The sequence below is a fragment of the Empidonax traillii genome, unplaced genomic scaffold, assembly GCF_003031625.1.
Source record: "Empidonax traillii isolate 1590-97213 ecotype Southwest subspecies unplaced genomic scaffold, ASM303162v1 scaffold242:size1152717, whole genome shotgun sequence".
Lineage (NCBI taxonomy): Eukaryota > Metazoa > Chordata > Aves > Passeriformes > Tyrannidae > Empidonax > Empidonax traillii.
In genome coordinates, this window is record NW_020955435.1 from 54791 (window position 1) to 66735 (window position 11945).

General features: G+C 52.8%; 2 protein-coding genes across 2 annotated transcripts in view; both read left to right on the top strand.

Annotated features, from left to right (window-relative positions):
• The window catches only part of LOC114059784 (histidine--tRNA ligase, cytoplasmic-like), a 5758-nt gene extending 3741 nt beyond the window's left edge, over positions 1 to 2017 (top strand). Inside the window, exons 8-11 of the mRNA XM_027888620.1 lie at positions 1 to 192; positions 900 to 1016; positions 1333 to 1479; positions 1699 to 2017. The exon at positions 1 to 192 is cut by the window's left edge and continues 25 nt beyond it. Of these exons, the coding sequence (XP_027744421.1) occupies positions 1 to 192; positions 900 to 1016; positions 1333 to 1479; positions 1699 to 1755 (513 nt within the window). The 3' untranslated portion in view covers positions 1756 to 2017. The remainder of the gene's footprint in view (positions 193 to 899; positions 1017 to 1332; positions 1480 to 1698) is intronic.
• A 998-nt stretch (positions 2018 to 3015) lies between these two features.
• LOC114059776 (histidine--tRNA ligase, cytoplasmic-like) overlaps positions 3016 to 11945 on the top strand; it is a 13690-nt gene continuing 4760 nt past the window's right edge. The window contains exons 1-8 of the mRNA XM_027888605.1: positions 3016 to 3108; positions 3790 to 3879; positions 5238 to 5357; positions 5528 to 5623; positions 6402 to 6527; positions 8533 to 8640; positions 9786 to 9884; positions 11780 to 11940. Coding sequence (XP_027744406.1) covers positions 3028 to 3108; positions 3790 to 3879; positions 5238 to 5357; positions 5528 to 5623; positions 6402 to 6527; positions 8533 to 8640; positions 9786 to 9884; positions 11780 to 11940 — 881 coding nt within the window. The 5' untranslated portion in view covers positions 3016 to 3027. The remainder of the gene's footprint in view (positions 3109 to 3789; positions 3880 to 5237; positions 5358 to 5527; positions 5624 to 6401; positions 6528 to 8532; positions 8641 to 9785; positions 9885 to 11779; positions 11941 to 11945) is intronic.

Below are 11945 nucleotides of genomic sequence, written 5' to 3' on the forward strand. Positions count from 1 at the left end.
ATCTTCGAGGCCGTGCTGCTGCAGCAGGAGAACGAGCACGTGGAGGAGCTGGTGGGCGTGGGGAGCGTGGCTGGAGGCGGCCGCTACGACGGGCTGGTGGGGATGTTTGATCCCAAGGGTCGGAAGGTGCCCTGCGTGGGGGTCAGCATTGGGATCGAGCGGATCTTCTCCATCCTGGAGCAGAGGCTGAAGGTAGGTGCTGCAGGCAGTGTGTTGGAGGAGGCTCTAGGAAACCAGCTATCATTTATTAGAGCTCTACAGCTCCACAGTATTCAAGGGAAAATAATTTTGGGGGTTAGGGTGGCTCCTTTCATTCCTGAGTGTCCATGCACAGAAGGCAGAGCCCTTTTCTGCAGCCCATCAGGATGCAGGTGTGGGCAGCTGAGGGCAGCATTCCCTAGGAGATGTCAAGGAATTGTTAGAGGCAGCCCTGAGCTCTGGGCCTGGCTCCGAGCTTTGTGCCCCAGTCACTTTGCTCCCCTCTTGCCTGTGAAGTTTCCTGTCCTGGGGATTGGGAAGTGATGAATTTGGTATTATTTGTGACACTCACTCTGAAATGAGGACAGCCCCTGAGACAGCCTCTGAGGAGATTCATCACTCTCTGTTTAGTTCTGAGCTTGTGAATCATGGCAGAGGAGGCCGAGGCAATGTGTCTGTACCTGGAGAATCAAAGGAGACCTTGGAAAGCTGTCCAGGTCCCACCTGGGAGGGAGGCCAAGGTCCCATGGGAGCAGCAGAACATGATCAACTGCTGTGACACAATGCAGTGTCTCTGGGGGGCTCATTAAAGGTGCCCAGATTGTCAGTCACTGAGTTAAAGTCTGGAGATGAGGTGAGGTGCTGTGAGCTGCAGATTCCCTCAGAGCTGGTCACTCCCACGAACATGTCTGTCCCTCCAGGCTTCTGGGGAGAAACTTCGCACAACTGAGACCCAAGTGCTGGTGGCTACACCCCAGAAACATTTGCTTGCTGCCAGACTGAAGCTCATCTCGGAGCTGTGGGACGCAGGGATCAAGGTAAAGGAACGACTTGGGCTCGGTGGTGTCATGGGTGAGGGAGGGAGAGCCTGAAGGAGCTGTGTAGCACACCAAGACCAGTTCCATTAGTTGTGTTTTCTTCAAGATCTGGGCCTGTCTGAGTGCACAGAGCCATTCAGGTTGGAAAATACATCAAAGGTCACAAAGTCCAACTGTTAGGTCTAGGAAGGCACAGAAGAACAGCCCAGAGCACTAAAGGCAACCCCTTGCTGCAGGGTTTGGTGCTGGCTGCTTTGCTCCAGTATCCGTCAAAGCAAATCTGGGTTAGTGATTCGTCCTTCCCACTCCCTGCTAGGCAGAGATGCTGTACAAGAAGGATCCTAAACTGCTGAAGCAGCTGCAGTACTGTGAGGACACAGGGATCCCCCTTGCTGCCATTGTAGGAGAGCAGGAGCTGGCAGACGGAGTCGTCAAGCTGCGAGATGTCTCAACGCGAGAGGAGGTGAGAATGTCCTTTTAACCAAGTGTCAGAAGTGCTTCCCAACTCTGGAGGTCACTGAAAGGCTCTGTGTTTTCCCTCAATGACGTTGTTCCTTTGGGAAGCCGTTGGGTGTCTCCAGAAAAGCAGCCACAAACTGTGTTCGTATCCAAAGCAAGCGTTTGGTCCTAAGAACTGTGCTCTGTTCTAATGCTGCCACCTCTCCCTCTCTTTGCTTTGTAGGTTGATATCCCAAGAGAAAAGCTTGTTGATGAGATCAGAAGAAGGTTGGAGCCCTGAGGACTTCTCTGGCCAGAGCTGCTTGGCTGAACTGCTGTACAGCTGGAACCCTGCAGTGCTCTTAACCATTCACTGCCAGCTGAGGCCTGATTACCATCCACCAGCCTAAGGCTTCTTGCCTGGGCTAAGGCAGCAAGAAGAGAGGAGCCAGGGGGTTTTAAAAGCTATGGGACAGTGCAGTCACCAGCTTAAAGTTCTGGTTAAGTGCTCTGAAGGACGGGTTGAGCTTGTGGGTTCCTAATAGTGCAGTCCCTGCACCTGTGCAGCCATTCCCATCACTGCAGGTGGTGTTTCCATGGGCACAGACTGGACGTGGTGCAACTCACGGAGGTGCAGCTTGCAGAGGTGCAGCTCCAGCGGGATCAGGCTGAGCTCTGGAGTGGGGAGGGAGGCATGCTGGGCACACACAGGCGCAGGACATGGGCTGAGGAGGGCAGTGGAAGGGCCAGTCCCACTCCCAGCCTGCACCTGAGCGCTACACGGGGCTGCAGGACCAGCCTGAGTGGGGGTGATGCCGAAAAGCCAGAGAAGAAACTCTCTAGACTCGTTTTGAGTATAGAAAGCCAAAAACCACACACATTTATTGCAGGGCCAGGTGCATGGAAAAAAAAATCCAAAAGGATGCACCCCGAATCACAAAGGTTTCATAACTTTACACCATCCTCTAATTACAGCTTCCAGGAGGGGCTGTCCCACCCCATTTTCCCCCAGCGGACACCCCCTCAGATTGCTTGTTCTTCTTGAGTGCTTGGTTTCCTGCCTTAGGGACCTGGTTCAAGGCCTAAACCCAGCCCTTTTTGCTTTCATCAGTCTCCTCATAACTGCGACTGCCTCTGTTCTACCAAAATTCTCACCTGTAAGATGAGAACCTCTTGCTAAGATTCCAAACTACGCGCTTCCCCTCGGGAACTTCCAACCTTACTGAAACACCCGAGCTCTCCGGCTGACGCTCTCCCTTTTAAAATGTCTAAAACACGTGAACTCTGCGGCTAACAATTTCCAATAAAGTACTCAATTTTTACGGCTACGGGGGAGGAAGGGGGGGGGGCCATCACTGAGGGGGACACACGAACACAGCGCAGGAGGCGCACGCGTGGAGGAACTCTGTATTTTTGTATAATAATAAAAAAAATTAAAAAAAAAAAAAACTCAAAAGAAAGAAAGAAAGAAACAAACAAAAAGATGATAAGCCCAGGCCGGGCCTGTGGCGGGTTTCGTTTCCCGGTCGCGGCGCATGCGCGCCCCGCAGTTCCCGGCGGGCTCGGGGCGGCCATGGCGGCGCAGGAGGCGGCGGTGCGGGCACAGGCGGAGGCGGTGCGGAGGCTCAAGCAGGACAAGGCCGACCCCGACGAGGTGCCGGGGGGCTCCGGGGACTCCCGGGAATGGGGTGCCTTTCGGGGTGGGAAGAGGAGCGGCGCGAACTGGGAGCGGGGGCGCTGGGAAGATCGGGAGGGGCGCGGAATGGGGACTGGGGCGATGCGGGGGTTGGGGTGGGGGATGAGGGGCTGGGGAGAGGGTGGGTGGGGTTGCTGGGCTCACGGGGAGGGTAGCGTGGGCAGCTGGGAGTACTGGGAAGCGGAGGGGGCTGAGGGTGCAGGGGAGACTGGAACTGGTGGTACTGGTGTTGGATGGAAGGATGCTGGGGTGTTGGGATGGGGAGGAGGGTGCTGGAGGCGGCCGGTGCTGGGTGCACGAAGCAGGAGCCGGTGGGGATGGGTCCTGGGGAAACACGGGGGATGGGAGTGGGCGCCGGGGAGACAGATGTGGGTGGTGGGGATTGGGATGGGCACTGGGGAGACGGATGTGGGTGGTGACTGAGGCGGTGGGAGTCGGGGAACGGTGGGAGTGCTGAGATGGGAGGAGTTGGATCAGAAGTGGGGAGTACTGGAGGGGAGCAGGGAGTGCCCCTCTGGTTGCTGAGAAAGTGGGAATAGTGGGTGTGTGGAGGCTGGGGAGTGTGGGTACACTGGGAAGGCTGTGGACTGGGGCTGGTGTGTGGGCTTATCCCCAGCTCCCTGCTTGTTCCCTCCCCAGATTGCAAAGGAGGTGGCAAAGCTGCTGGAGATGAAGGCCCAGCTGGGGGGAGATGAGGGGAAACCCAAGTTTGTGCTCAAGACCCCAAAGGTAACTGCCCCCAGGACACTCCTGTGCCTCTCTGCGTGCACATCTTCCCCCAGCACCCCACACACACCTCTGGGCAAAACCCCAGCACACCACACCTGCCTTTGCTCTCATTTCTGTTTCCCTTTTGCTTTTAGCAGTAGGGGGGAGAGGGGTGGAAACATCTTTGACAGCATCCGGCCCAGATACTCACTGGCTCAGAGACTTTTTGGTGCTTATATGACAAGTCATGAATCCTGCTCACAAACCAGGTTATGGTGATGCCACTGCCATAGATCACAGAAATATGGAATGGCTTGGGTTGGAAGGGGCCTCAAAATTCATGTGGTTCCAATCCCCTGCCTTGGACAGGAACACCTTCCACTAGCCCAGGTTGCTCCAAGCCCTGTCCAACCTGGCTTTGAACTCTTTTAGGATGGGGCAGCCACAGCCTCTCTGGGCAGCCTGTGCCAGGGCCTTACCACTCTCACAGAGGAGAATTTCTTCCCAGTACCTAAATGTCTCAAAACTGTCTCCCTTTTCCATTTCCTTTATTGTGTGTTTTGGTAAATGTATTGTGTGCCCCCTGGAAAGTTGAAGGGTATTTCACTCTTTGAGGTTGTGGAGAAGGGGATTTCACAACACAGTTGAGTTTCCAGCCTGTCTCAGTCCCATCAGTGGCAGCTGAAAGCTGCCCATCATGGAGCAACCTGTGAGTGGAAAGTTAGAAGTGCCTGGTCTCTGCTTCCTCCTGCCTGCAGGTCCTAGAGGGTGGAAGTGGAAGGTCTAGTTAATTAAGAATGATTTATTTGTTGCTGAGAGCCTAAAGGTGGTCACTGAAACAATTCAGTGACCCTTAAAAGCAAAGGAATAGGAAGTGAGCACATCCTGGTGAAATATATACAGGCATTTCACAGGTGTGCATTTTAAAAGATGATTTTTCTCTGTGTTTGGAAATCGTAGAGCTGCTGGTTGTTCCACACCTTCAGAGCATGCCTTTCCTCTGATTCTACACCTTGGGGTGGCTCACTGGGCAGGGGTCTGGCTTACAGGTGTGAATCAGAGCTGGGGGCAGGTCCTGGCTGCACTGTCAGAATCAGAAACTCTGAACTCTGACTGGTGGATCTGTTTTAGCTCCTTTGTTTCCTGTATCGTGAAACTCCTGACTTAGATTTCCCTCTGCAGGTCCCAGCAGACTCTGTCTGAGCTCTGTCCTGATGTTTTCCGATGTTTTTTGGTGCTGCTTTTCACCAGTGCCTGGTGCCTGGACCTGGTCTCTCTGGCTCTGTTGGCAGCTTCTTCATGTTGTTTCTGGCATCTCTTTCACTTCGTGCCTCTCACCCGAAGTGTCCTTCGCTCCTTCTTTCCTTCCCTCACCCCAGGGCACACGGGACTACGGCCCCAAGCAAATGGCCATCCGGGAGAGGGTCTTCAGTGCCATCATCTCCTGCTTCAAGCGCCACGGGGCAGAAGTCATTGACACGCCGGTGTTCGAGCTGAAGGTGAGTGAGGGCACAGCAGGTTTTCTGAGCTGGGGAGGATCCTCCAGTTGAAAGTGCTGAGGGTTGAGTTTCCTTCTTCCAGCTCCTGGGTACCCTCACTTTCTCTCCTGCTCCAGGGCTCTCCCCTTGCCACTGAAGGTGCTGTTTGTTCGTGTGTTGTTGTGTTGTAGGAGACGCTGACGGGGAAATACGGGGAAGACTCGAAGCTCATCTACGATCTGAAGGATCAGGGAGGGGAGCTGCTGTCCCTGCGCTACGACCTGACAGTATCCTGCCACAGCCTGAGGGGCCTTGCCTGGCCTCCTTCTGGGGCACTGCTGCCCTGAGGGAGAGGGAGGACCCCAAACTGACAGAGAGAGAGTGAGCAGGCAGTGTGGTTCAGTGGGTGCAGAACCCTTGCTCTGTTATTTACTGTGTCCTGCTTCTGTTTGGGGAAGGAATACTTAGAATCATGGAATATCCTCAGTTGGAAGGGACCCACAAGGGTCATTGAGTCCAACTCCTGGCCCTGCACAGGACACCCCAACAATCCCATCCCGTCCCTGAGAGTGTTGTCCAAATGCTCTTTGAGCTCTGGCAGCCTTGGGGCTGTTCCCACTGCCCTGGGGAGCCTGTTCAGTGCCAACCACCCTCTGGGGGATGGACCTTTTCCTGAAATCCAACCTAACCCTGCCCTGACACAGCCCCACGCCCCATGTGTGTGGAGGTAAGGAAGATTTGTAGTGAGTGGGGTTTCTCAGGGTACCCAGAGCAGGATGCTGCACACACAGCCCACATGAGATCCAGCCTGAGGCGCTGCTGGAATATGCCTCAAGAGACACTTAATAGCAGCATGTGTGGTCTGTGTCCACTTAATAGCAGCATGTGTGGGCAGCATGTGGAGACCCTGGGGAGCAGTGACAAGTGCATCAATCTCTTAGCAGTTCTTTGCCCCACAGGTGCTGGGTTTGGGGAGGATAGTGAGGACCCAGCGCTGCCTGTGGCTGGTAGCTGTGGGAGGGGGGATGATCCCTCCCTGTTCCCACCCTTAACCCTCTGTCCCAGGTGCCCTTTGCTCGCTACCTGGCCATGAACAAGATCACCAACATCAAGCGCTACCACATTGCCAAGGTGTACAGGAGGGACAACCCCGCCATGACCCGGGGCCGCTACCGCGAGTTCTACCAGTGTGTGAGTCTGGCTGCGGGCAGGGACACTGCAGGGCGAGGCCATGGGCTGGGCAGCGCCCCTGGGCACGTGGCACTGTCAAAATGCAGGATCCAACGCTGTGTCACCCTTCCCTGTGGCTGTGGAAAGCTCTGGAGGATTCACTGATCTTCTCCTTAGCGTGCCCTCACGAGTGTGAAAAGCAGCTGGGGAGTGGGAGAGTAGGAGTGACAGCTGTGACAGGGTATTGGTGTGGTGGCACCTTTGTCAGGGAGCCCCCAGGTATCACCACCTTCTCCCTGTGGGGGAGGGCAGCTCTTTGCTCCGTCCCACAGCGCTTGCCAGCTGGGTGGAGGGGAACAATTTCCTTCTGATCCCAAATCTGGCAACGGTTCAGCTCTGGGTGTGTTAGCAGGACACACAGACCAGGCTGGGCTGTGGCCTGCGCTACTTCTGTGCTGTGTTCAGTCAGTCTTCACTTCAAAGGAAGGGAAGACCCAGAGGCCAAATTACAGAACAGGTAACAAAGCAATTTCCTTCGTGGCTCTCTCGTGGTAGCCCTGAGGAACAGCTTTGTTCTGCTGTACTGACACGGTCCCTAGGGGCTCATATTGCAAACAGTTATTTTGTTTGAGAATATTCCTGCTTCATCCTGCAGTCTCTGGGGATACCTTCCAGCTTCAGCTTGATGATTCCCTTTTCCAGACGACTCGGGGTCTTCACCTGCTGTCCCATCTGAAAGACTGTTCAGGGTAGCTCACTCTTAGGATAGCTAGAAATGGTCTTCTGATATCCAGGCTAAACTTATTTGTATCTGAGTTCTTCTCCCTGTTTTAAAGAGTTCAGTTCTTTAAACAGTAGCTGTCATCCCTTGATATGGATTCTTCCCCTTTCCTAGTTAAACATTTTGGAAATGTTTAGAGAAATCTTCCCCTCCTTAGGCCACCTAAATCAAGCTGTTACCTTCTTTCCCTGAAGATATGGAGTTTTTTCCTTCTTTGCCCAGCCTAGGAGCTTTTTCTTCCTCTTTTCTTCAATATAATTCACCAGCCCCTGCCCTGTTTTTTTTTTCAGTGAGATTTCACCTGTGCCTTGTACAGTGATAGAAGCACTTTCCTGACTGTACTTGCTCACTCAACTTCCACAGGGATTGCATCAGCCCTTCTTGCACTCAGCTGATAGGGATTAACTGATGTGATGTCATCTCTTTCCTCCTCCAGTTTATTTTGGGAGCTTGGTGAAACCCTGTTGAAATTTACCCACTTAGTTAAAATTATTCCTGGACCCAAAATCTCACTGAAGACTTTGCATTTGGGGATTCCTAAATAGGAGTCAAAGAAGGGCTCTCTTGTTGCTTCTCTGTTTTATTTCTCTCTGAACACTGATGCTGTCCTTGTTTTTCTCCAGTCCTGGGATATCAGCCTATTAAAGCATCTTGATGTTGGGCTTTAGTTATTCTATTTGCTAGTTCATCTTACAATCTCTGATGGGGACCACTCAGGCTTCTTGATCTCTTTTTCTGTCTTGGAAGTTGAAACTTTGGTTGTTCTTCAGTTTTGCTTCTCTTGTCTTCTTCCCTGATCATTAGCTTGAGTGGCATGTGTGTTAAAAAAAAAACAAACATCCAAAGAATCAAGGCAAAACATTTGGCATTTAGGTCACAGCAAATGAGAAGTAGTTTTCTCCTCCCCTTCTTGGTTCCTTTGTTCTATTTATTTACTGCTGATGGCTGTGCTGGCTCCTTTCTGTTGTTTTTTTCCAAGGATCTCTGTTTCACGGTGTCACAGGGTCAGGGGAGCAGGTCGCAGCATCCGAGCTCTTGGCAGTGCAGTGGACACAACAGCACTGCTGCCTTCCATGAAAGAAGGTCCTAACCCATATCTGTCCCTTCTGGATCCCATCTGCAAGGGACAGTGCTCCCTCACATCCCATTTCTGTTGGTTTCTGTACGCCAGCTGCTGTTACCAGCAGAGCTGAAGCTGTTTTGCTGCAGCCATGAATCGCTCACTGCCTTTTCCTCTGCCCCCAGGACTTCGACATCGCCGGGCAGTTCGACCCGATGATTCCCGATGCCGAGTGCCTGAAGATCGTGCACGAGATCCTGAGTGACCTGCAGCTCGGGGACTTTGTCATCAAGGTGAGGCCAGGCGGGTTCCCTATGCCAGGGTGGGAGGCACAGTGGTCATTGTTCCTGGGGTTTTACACAGCAGTGCCTGTTCCCACTCTCAGGCCTGATCCAGGAATTGATCCCATCTCTGCCTCCTCACGCTAAAGACTGGACCTGAGCTTGGGCTGGGAATGGCAGGAGGTTTCCTGAGTCTGCAGCTGGCAGAGTTCTCTCCAGGACTAACCCCAGCCCCCTGCAAAATTCCAGCAGCCAACTAGAACCATAGAATCCCAGAATGGTTTGGGTTGGAAGGGACCTTAAAGGTCATGCAGTTCCAAATCCCTGCCATGAGCAGGGACACCTTCCAGTAGACCAAGCCCCATCCAACCTGGCCTTGAACAGTTCCAGGGATGGGGCAGCCACAGTTTCTCTGTGCAACCTGTGCCAGGGCCTCCCCACCCCTTTAGTAAAGAATTTCTCCCTAATATCTGTCTCAGCAGGTCATGACTGTCATGTTCACTGCCTGCAGTACAACAGGCTCTGGTCCAGGATCCCTGCCCTTATCCAGCTCCTGATGCCCCCTTAGCAGGGACTTCTGCTCAGTGTGTGTGGTGTTGCCTGCAGACTCCTGCCTTCCCAGCAAGTCCTGTCTGGACCTGAGGCATTTTCAGTGCCCATGGAAATGTGAATGCAGCTGAGCCTTTGGCCTCAATTACCTACTATTACAGAACACAAACTATGGAATTCACTGTACTATCAATAAAAAAATTAATCCTTAGTGAGGTTTTAACATAATCAGATGTCCCTTTCCTCTTGTACTGACAAGGCACTGAATTCATCTTCTTGACCCATGGTCAGTTCCTGAGCTGTTTTTACATGTCTGCATGAGAGAACTCATTGGCCCTGATGGTTTTTTGTCTCTGAGTGGAGGTGTCTGTGGCTCTAGAAGGAAATGTGATGGCTCTGCCCAGGCTTGGTAGGAGGCAGTGATGCTATTTGGCTGCTCTGGGCAGCTCAGCTGCCCGGGAATGGGAAAGAGAAATGGCAAACAGGGAAAACAAAAAGTCTTGGCAGACATCTAGTTTCTCTTGCATTCTTAAACCTAGAGGGGAGAGAAACTGGACATGGCTGAAGCATCTGAGTCCATAATTCCTGATGTGCTTCCTCTCCCCCAGGTCAACGACCGGCGCATCCTCGATGGGATGTTTGCAGTTTGTGGGGTCCCAGACAGCAAGTTCCGAACCATCTGCTCCAGTGTGGACAAACTGGATAAGGTATGGGCTGCAGCTGCTGCTGCTGGAGTCTCAGTGAGCCTCCTGTCCCCCTGTCCTGCCATGGTCCATGAGAAGTGGCTGGGAAATGCTGGTTCAACATCCCAAAACTTCCCCTGCTGCTGCTTACGAACCAGGCTCATGAAAACCTGCACCAGACTAGGCCAGGGCGTTGAAAAGCCCTGCTGAATGCATTGGGTTGAGTCAGGTGGTGTGAAGAATTGCAGTTGTGTCCTGGAATTCCAGTACAGCGCAGATTGGAAGGGATCTTGAAAGATCATCCAGTCTAACCTTTACTAAAGTTTCAGACTTCAGTTGCAAGGCGAGTGTGATGTAAAGGTTGAGTCTCTGGTAATGCAGGAGTAGAGGAGTGCAGTCCTAAATGACGGTGTGTAATAGTCTGCAGCACAGTTTGGAGGTGCAGAGCAAGGTCAGAGCAAAATGGAAATGCACAGGTGAGTCAGCTGGCACAGTCGTGGTGTTGTCCAGGATAAACACTGGACATAAACACTGTCCTGCAAGGTGCTGCTGTTGTTGTTTGGTGATGTGGTATTCAGCATCCCTGGGGAGGACACAGAGCCTGCAGCCACGTTCCTGCATGATCCAGGCACCACTGGACAGCCTGTGCCTCTGGCTGTGTGTAGGACCCTCAGGAAACAGCAGTGAGAAGTGAGGTGGGTGCATGTGGGGGAGGTTTCTGTGTTTTACCTGGAAACAGAGGAGAGGATTTGGAGTGAGAAGGAGTAAGAGATCCCTGGTCACTTCATTCACACTCTGTTGATTTGGGCTGGTAGCTCAGGTACTTTTTTCATGCTGAGAACAGATGTGACTGTTTGTGAGGTTTACCCAGGTTTGGTGTGACACAGAAAAGCCTCCTCAGTGAGCAGTTTCCCCTGTAGGACACAAGGCAGGAGGTGCCCACAGCTTTGGGCTCAGCAAGCAGCCTGGAGAGCACTGGCTGTCCTGAGGGTCACCAAGGGATTCAGGCCATTTTGTGGCTTTTGGAAGGAGGGAAAGTTGCCAGAGTAGGGACAACTGATTGTTCTGACTGTAGGCCCTTGTTAGGTAAAGATGCTGAAGATCGATTTATAATTGTGTTCTGAGTGCTCCTAACCTTCCTGTGAGACCCTACCAAACACAGCAGCCTTGTGTCTCCTGTCATGTGGTCACAGTGCTTTGTTGAAGGGGGAGCTGCCTTTTCCCTTGGAGGCCTCGTTGGATGGTCAGGTGAAGTCATCTGGGGGAAGTTTCACAGCTCTGTTAGCAGGGAGATCTGTTGTACAGGCATGACTAACGTGTGGGGTTACGTATGTGTGCAAAATCAGTAGGAAGGGACCACTGGGCTCTTTTAGAACGGGATTGTTTCCTTGTTGTGATTTATCTCTGCGGCTGGATGGGATCAAGACTCTGGTTCTCTTTAACCCCTTGGTCAGTGGGAAAACTGCAGCTTATTCTGCTTACATTGGGGTTTTACATCACCCAGCCATCTTCTCACACCTTTCCAGGTGTTCCATGACCAGCAGTGCTTTCCTGAGGGATATTTATGACTAGGTGCCTAACCAGGGAAGGCACAGCAGCAAGGTGGCTTTCAGGTTCAGTGTTTTCACAGTACTGATGTTCAATTCTGGACAGAAATCGAACCCAAAGTATTTTTGTAGGGTTGGGTCACAAACAGACTGTGCAGAGGCACAGGAAATGGAATTAGGACCACGTGACTGTGCTCTGAGAGCTGCTACTTCTCTCATGCACCTTTTAACCACACTGAGGGGTTTCTACTATGCAGAGATCTCTTGGTGGCAGATGTGTCTGTTCATCTGCATGTGCAGGACCACCAGAACTATCCCTGGGGGAGCCCACGTCCCTGGCTTGGTGGCTGATGCCCTTCTGTGCCCTCACAGGTGCCGTGGGAGGAAGTGAGGAGCGAGATGGTGGGAGAGAAGGGGCTCTCTCCTGAGGCTGCAGATCGCATCGGGGAGTACGTCCAGCTCCACGGTGAGCGCTGTGGGGTGGAGCCCCTGGGCTTGTTCTGGGGCTGGAGGGTGCCCAGGGCACACACAGGGCTGG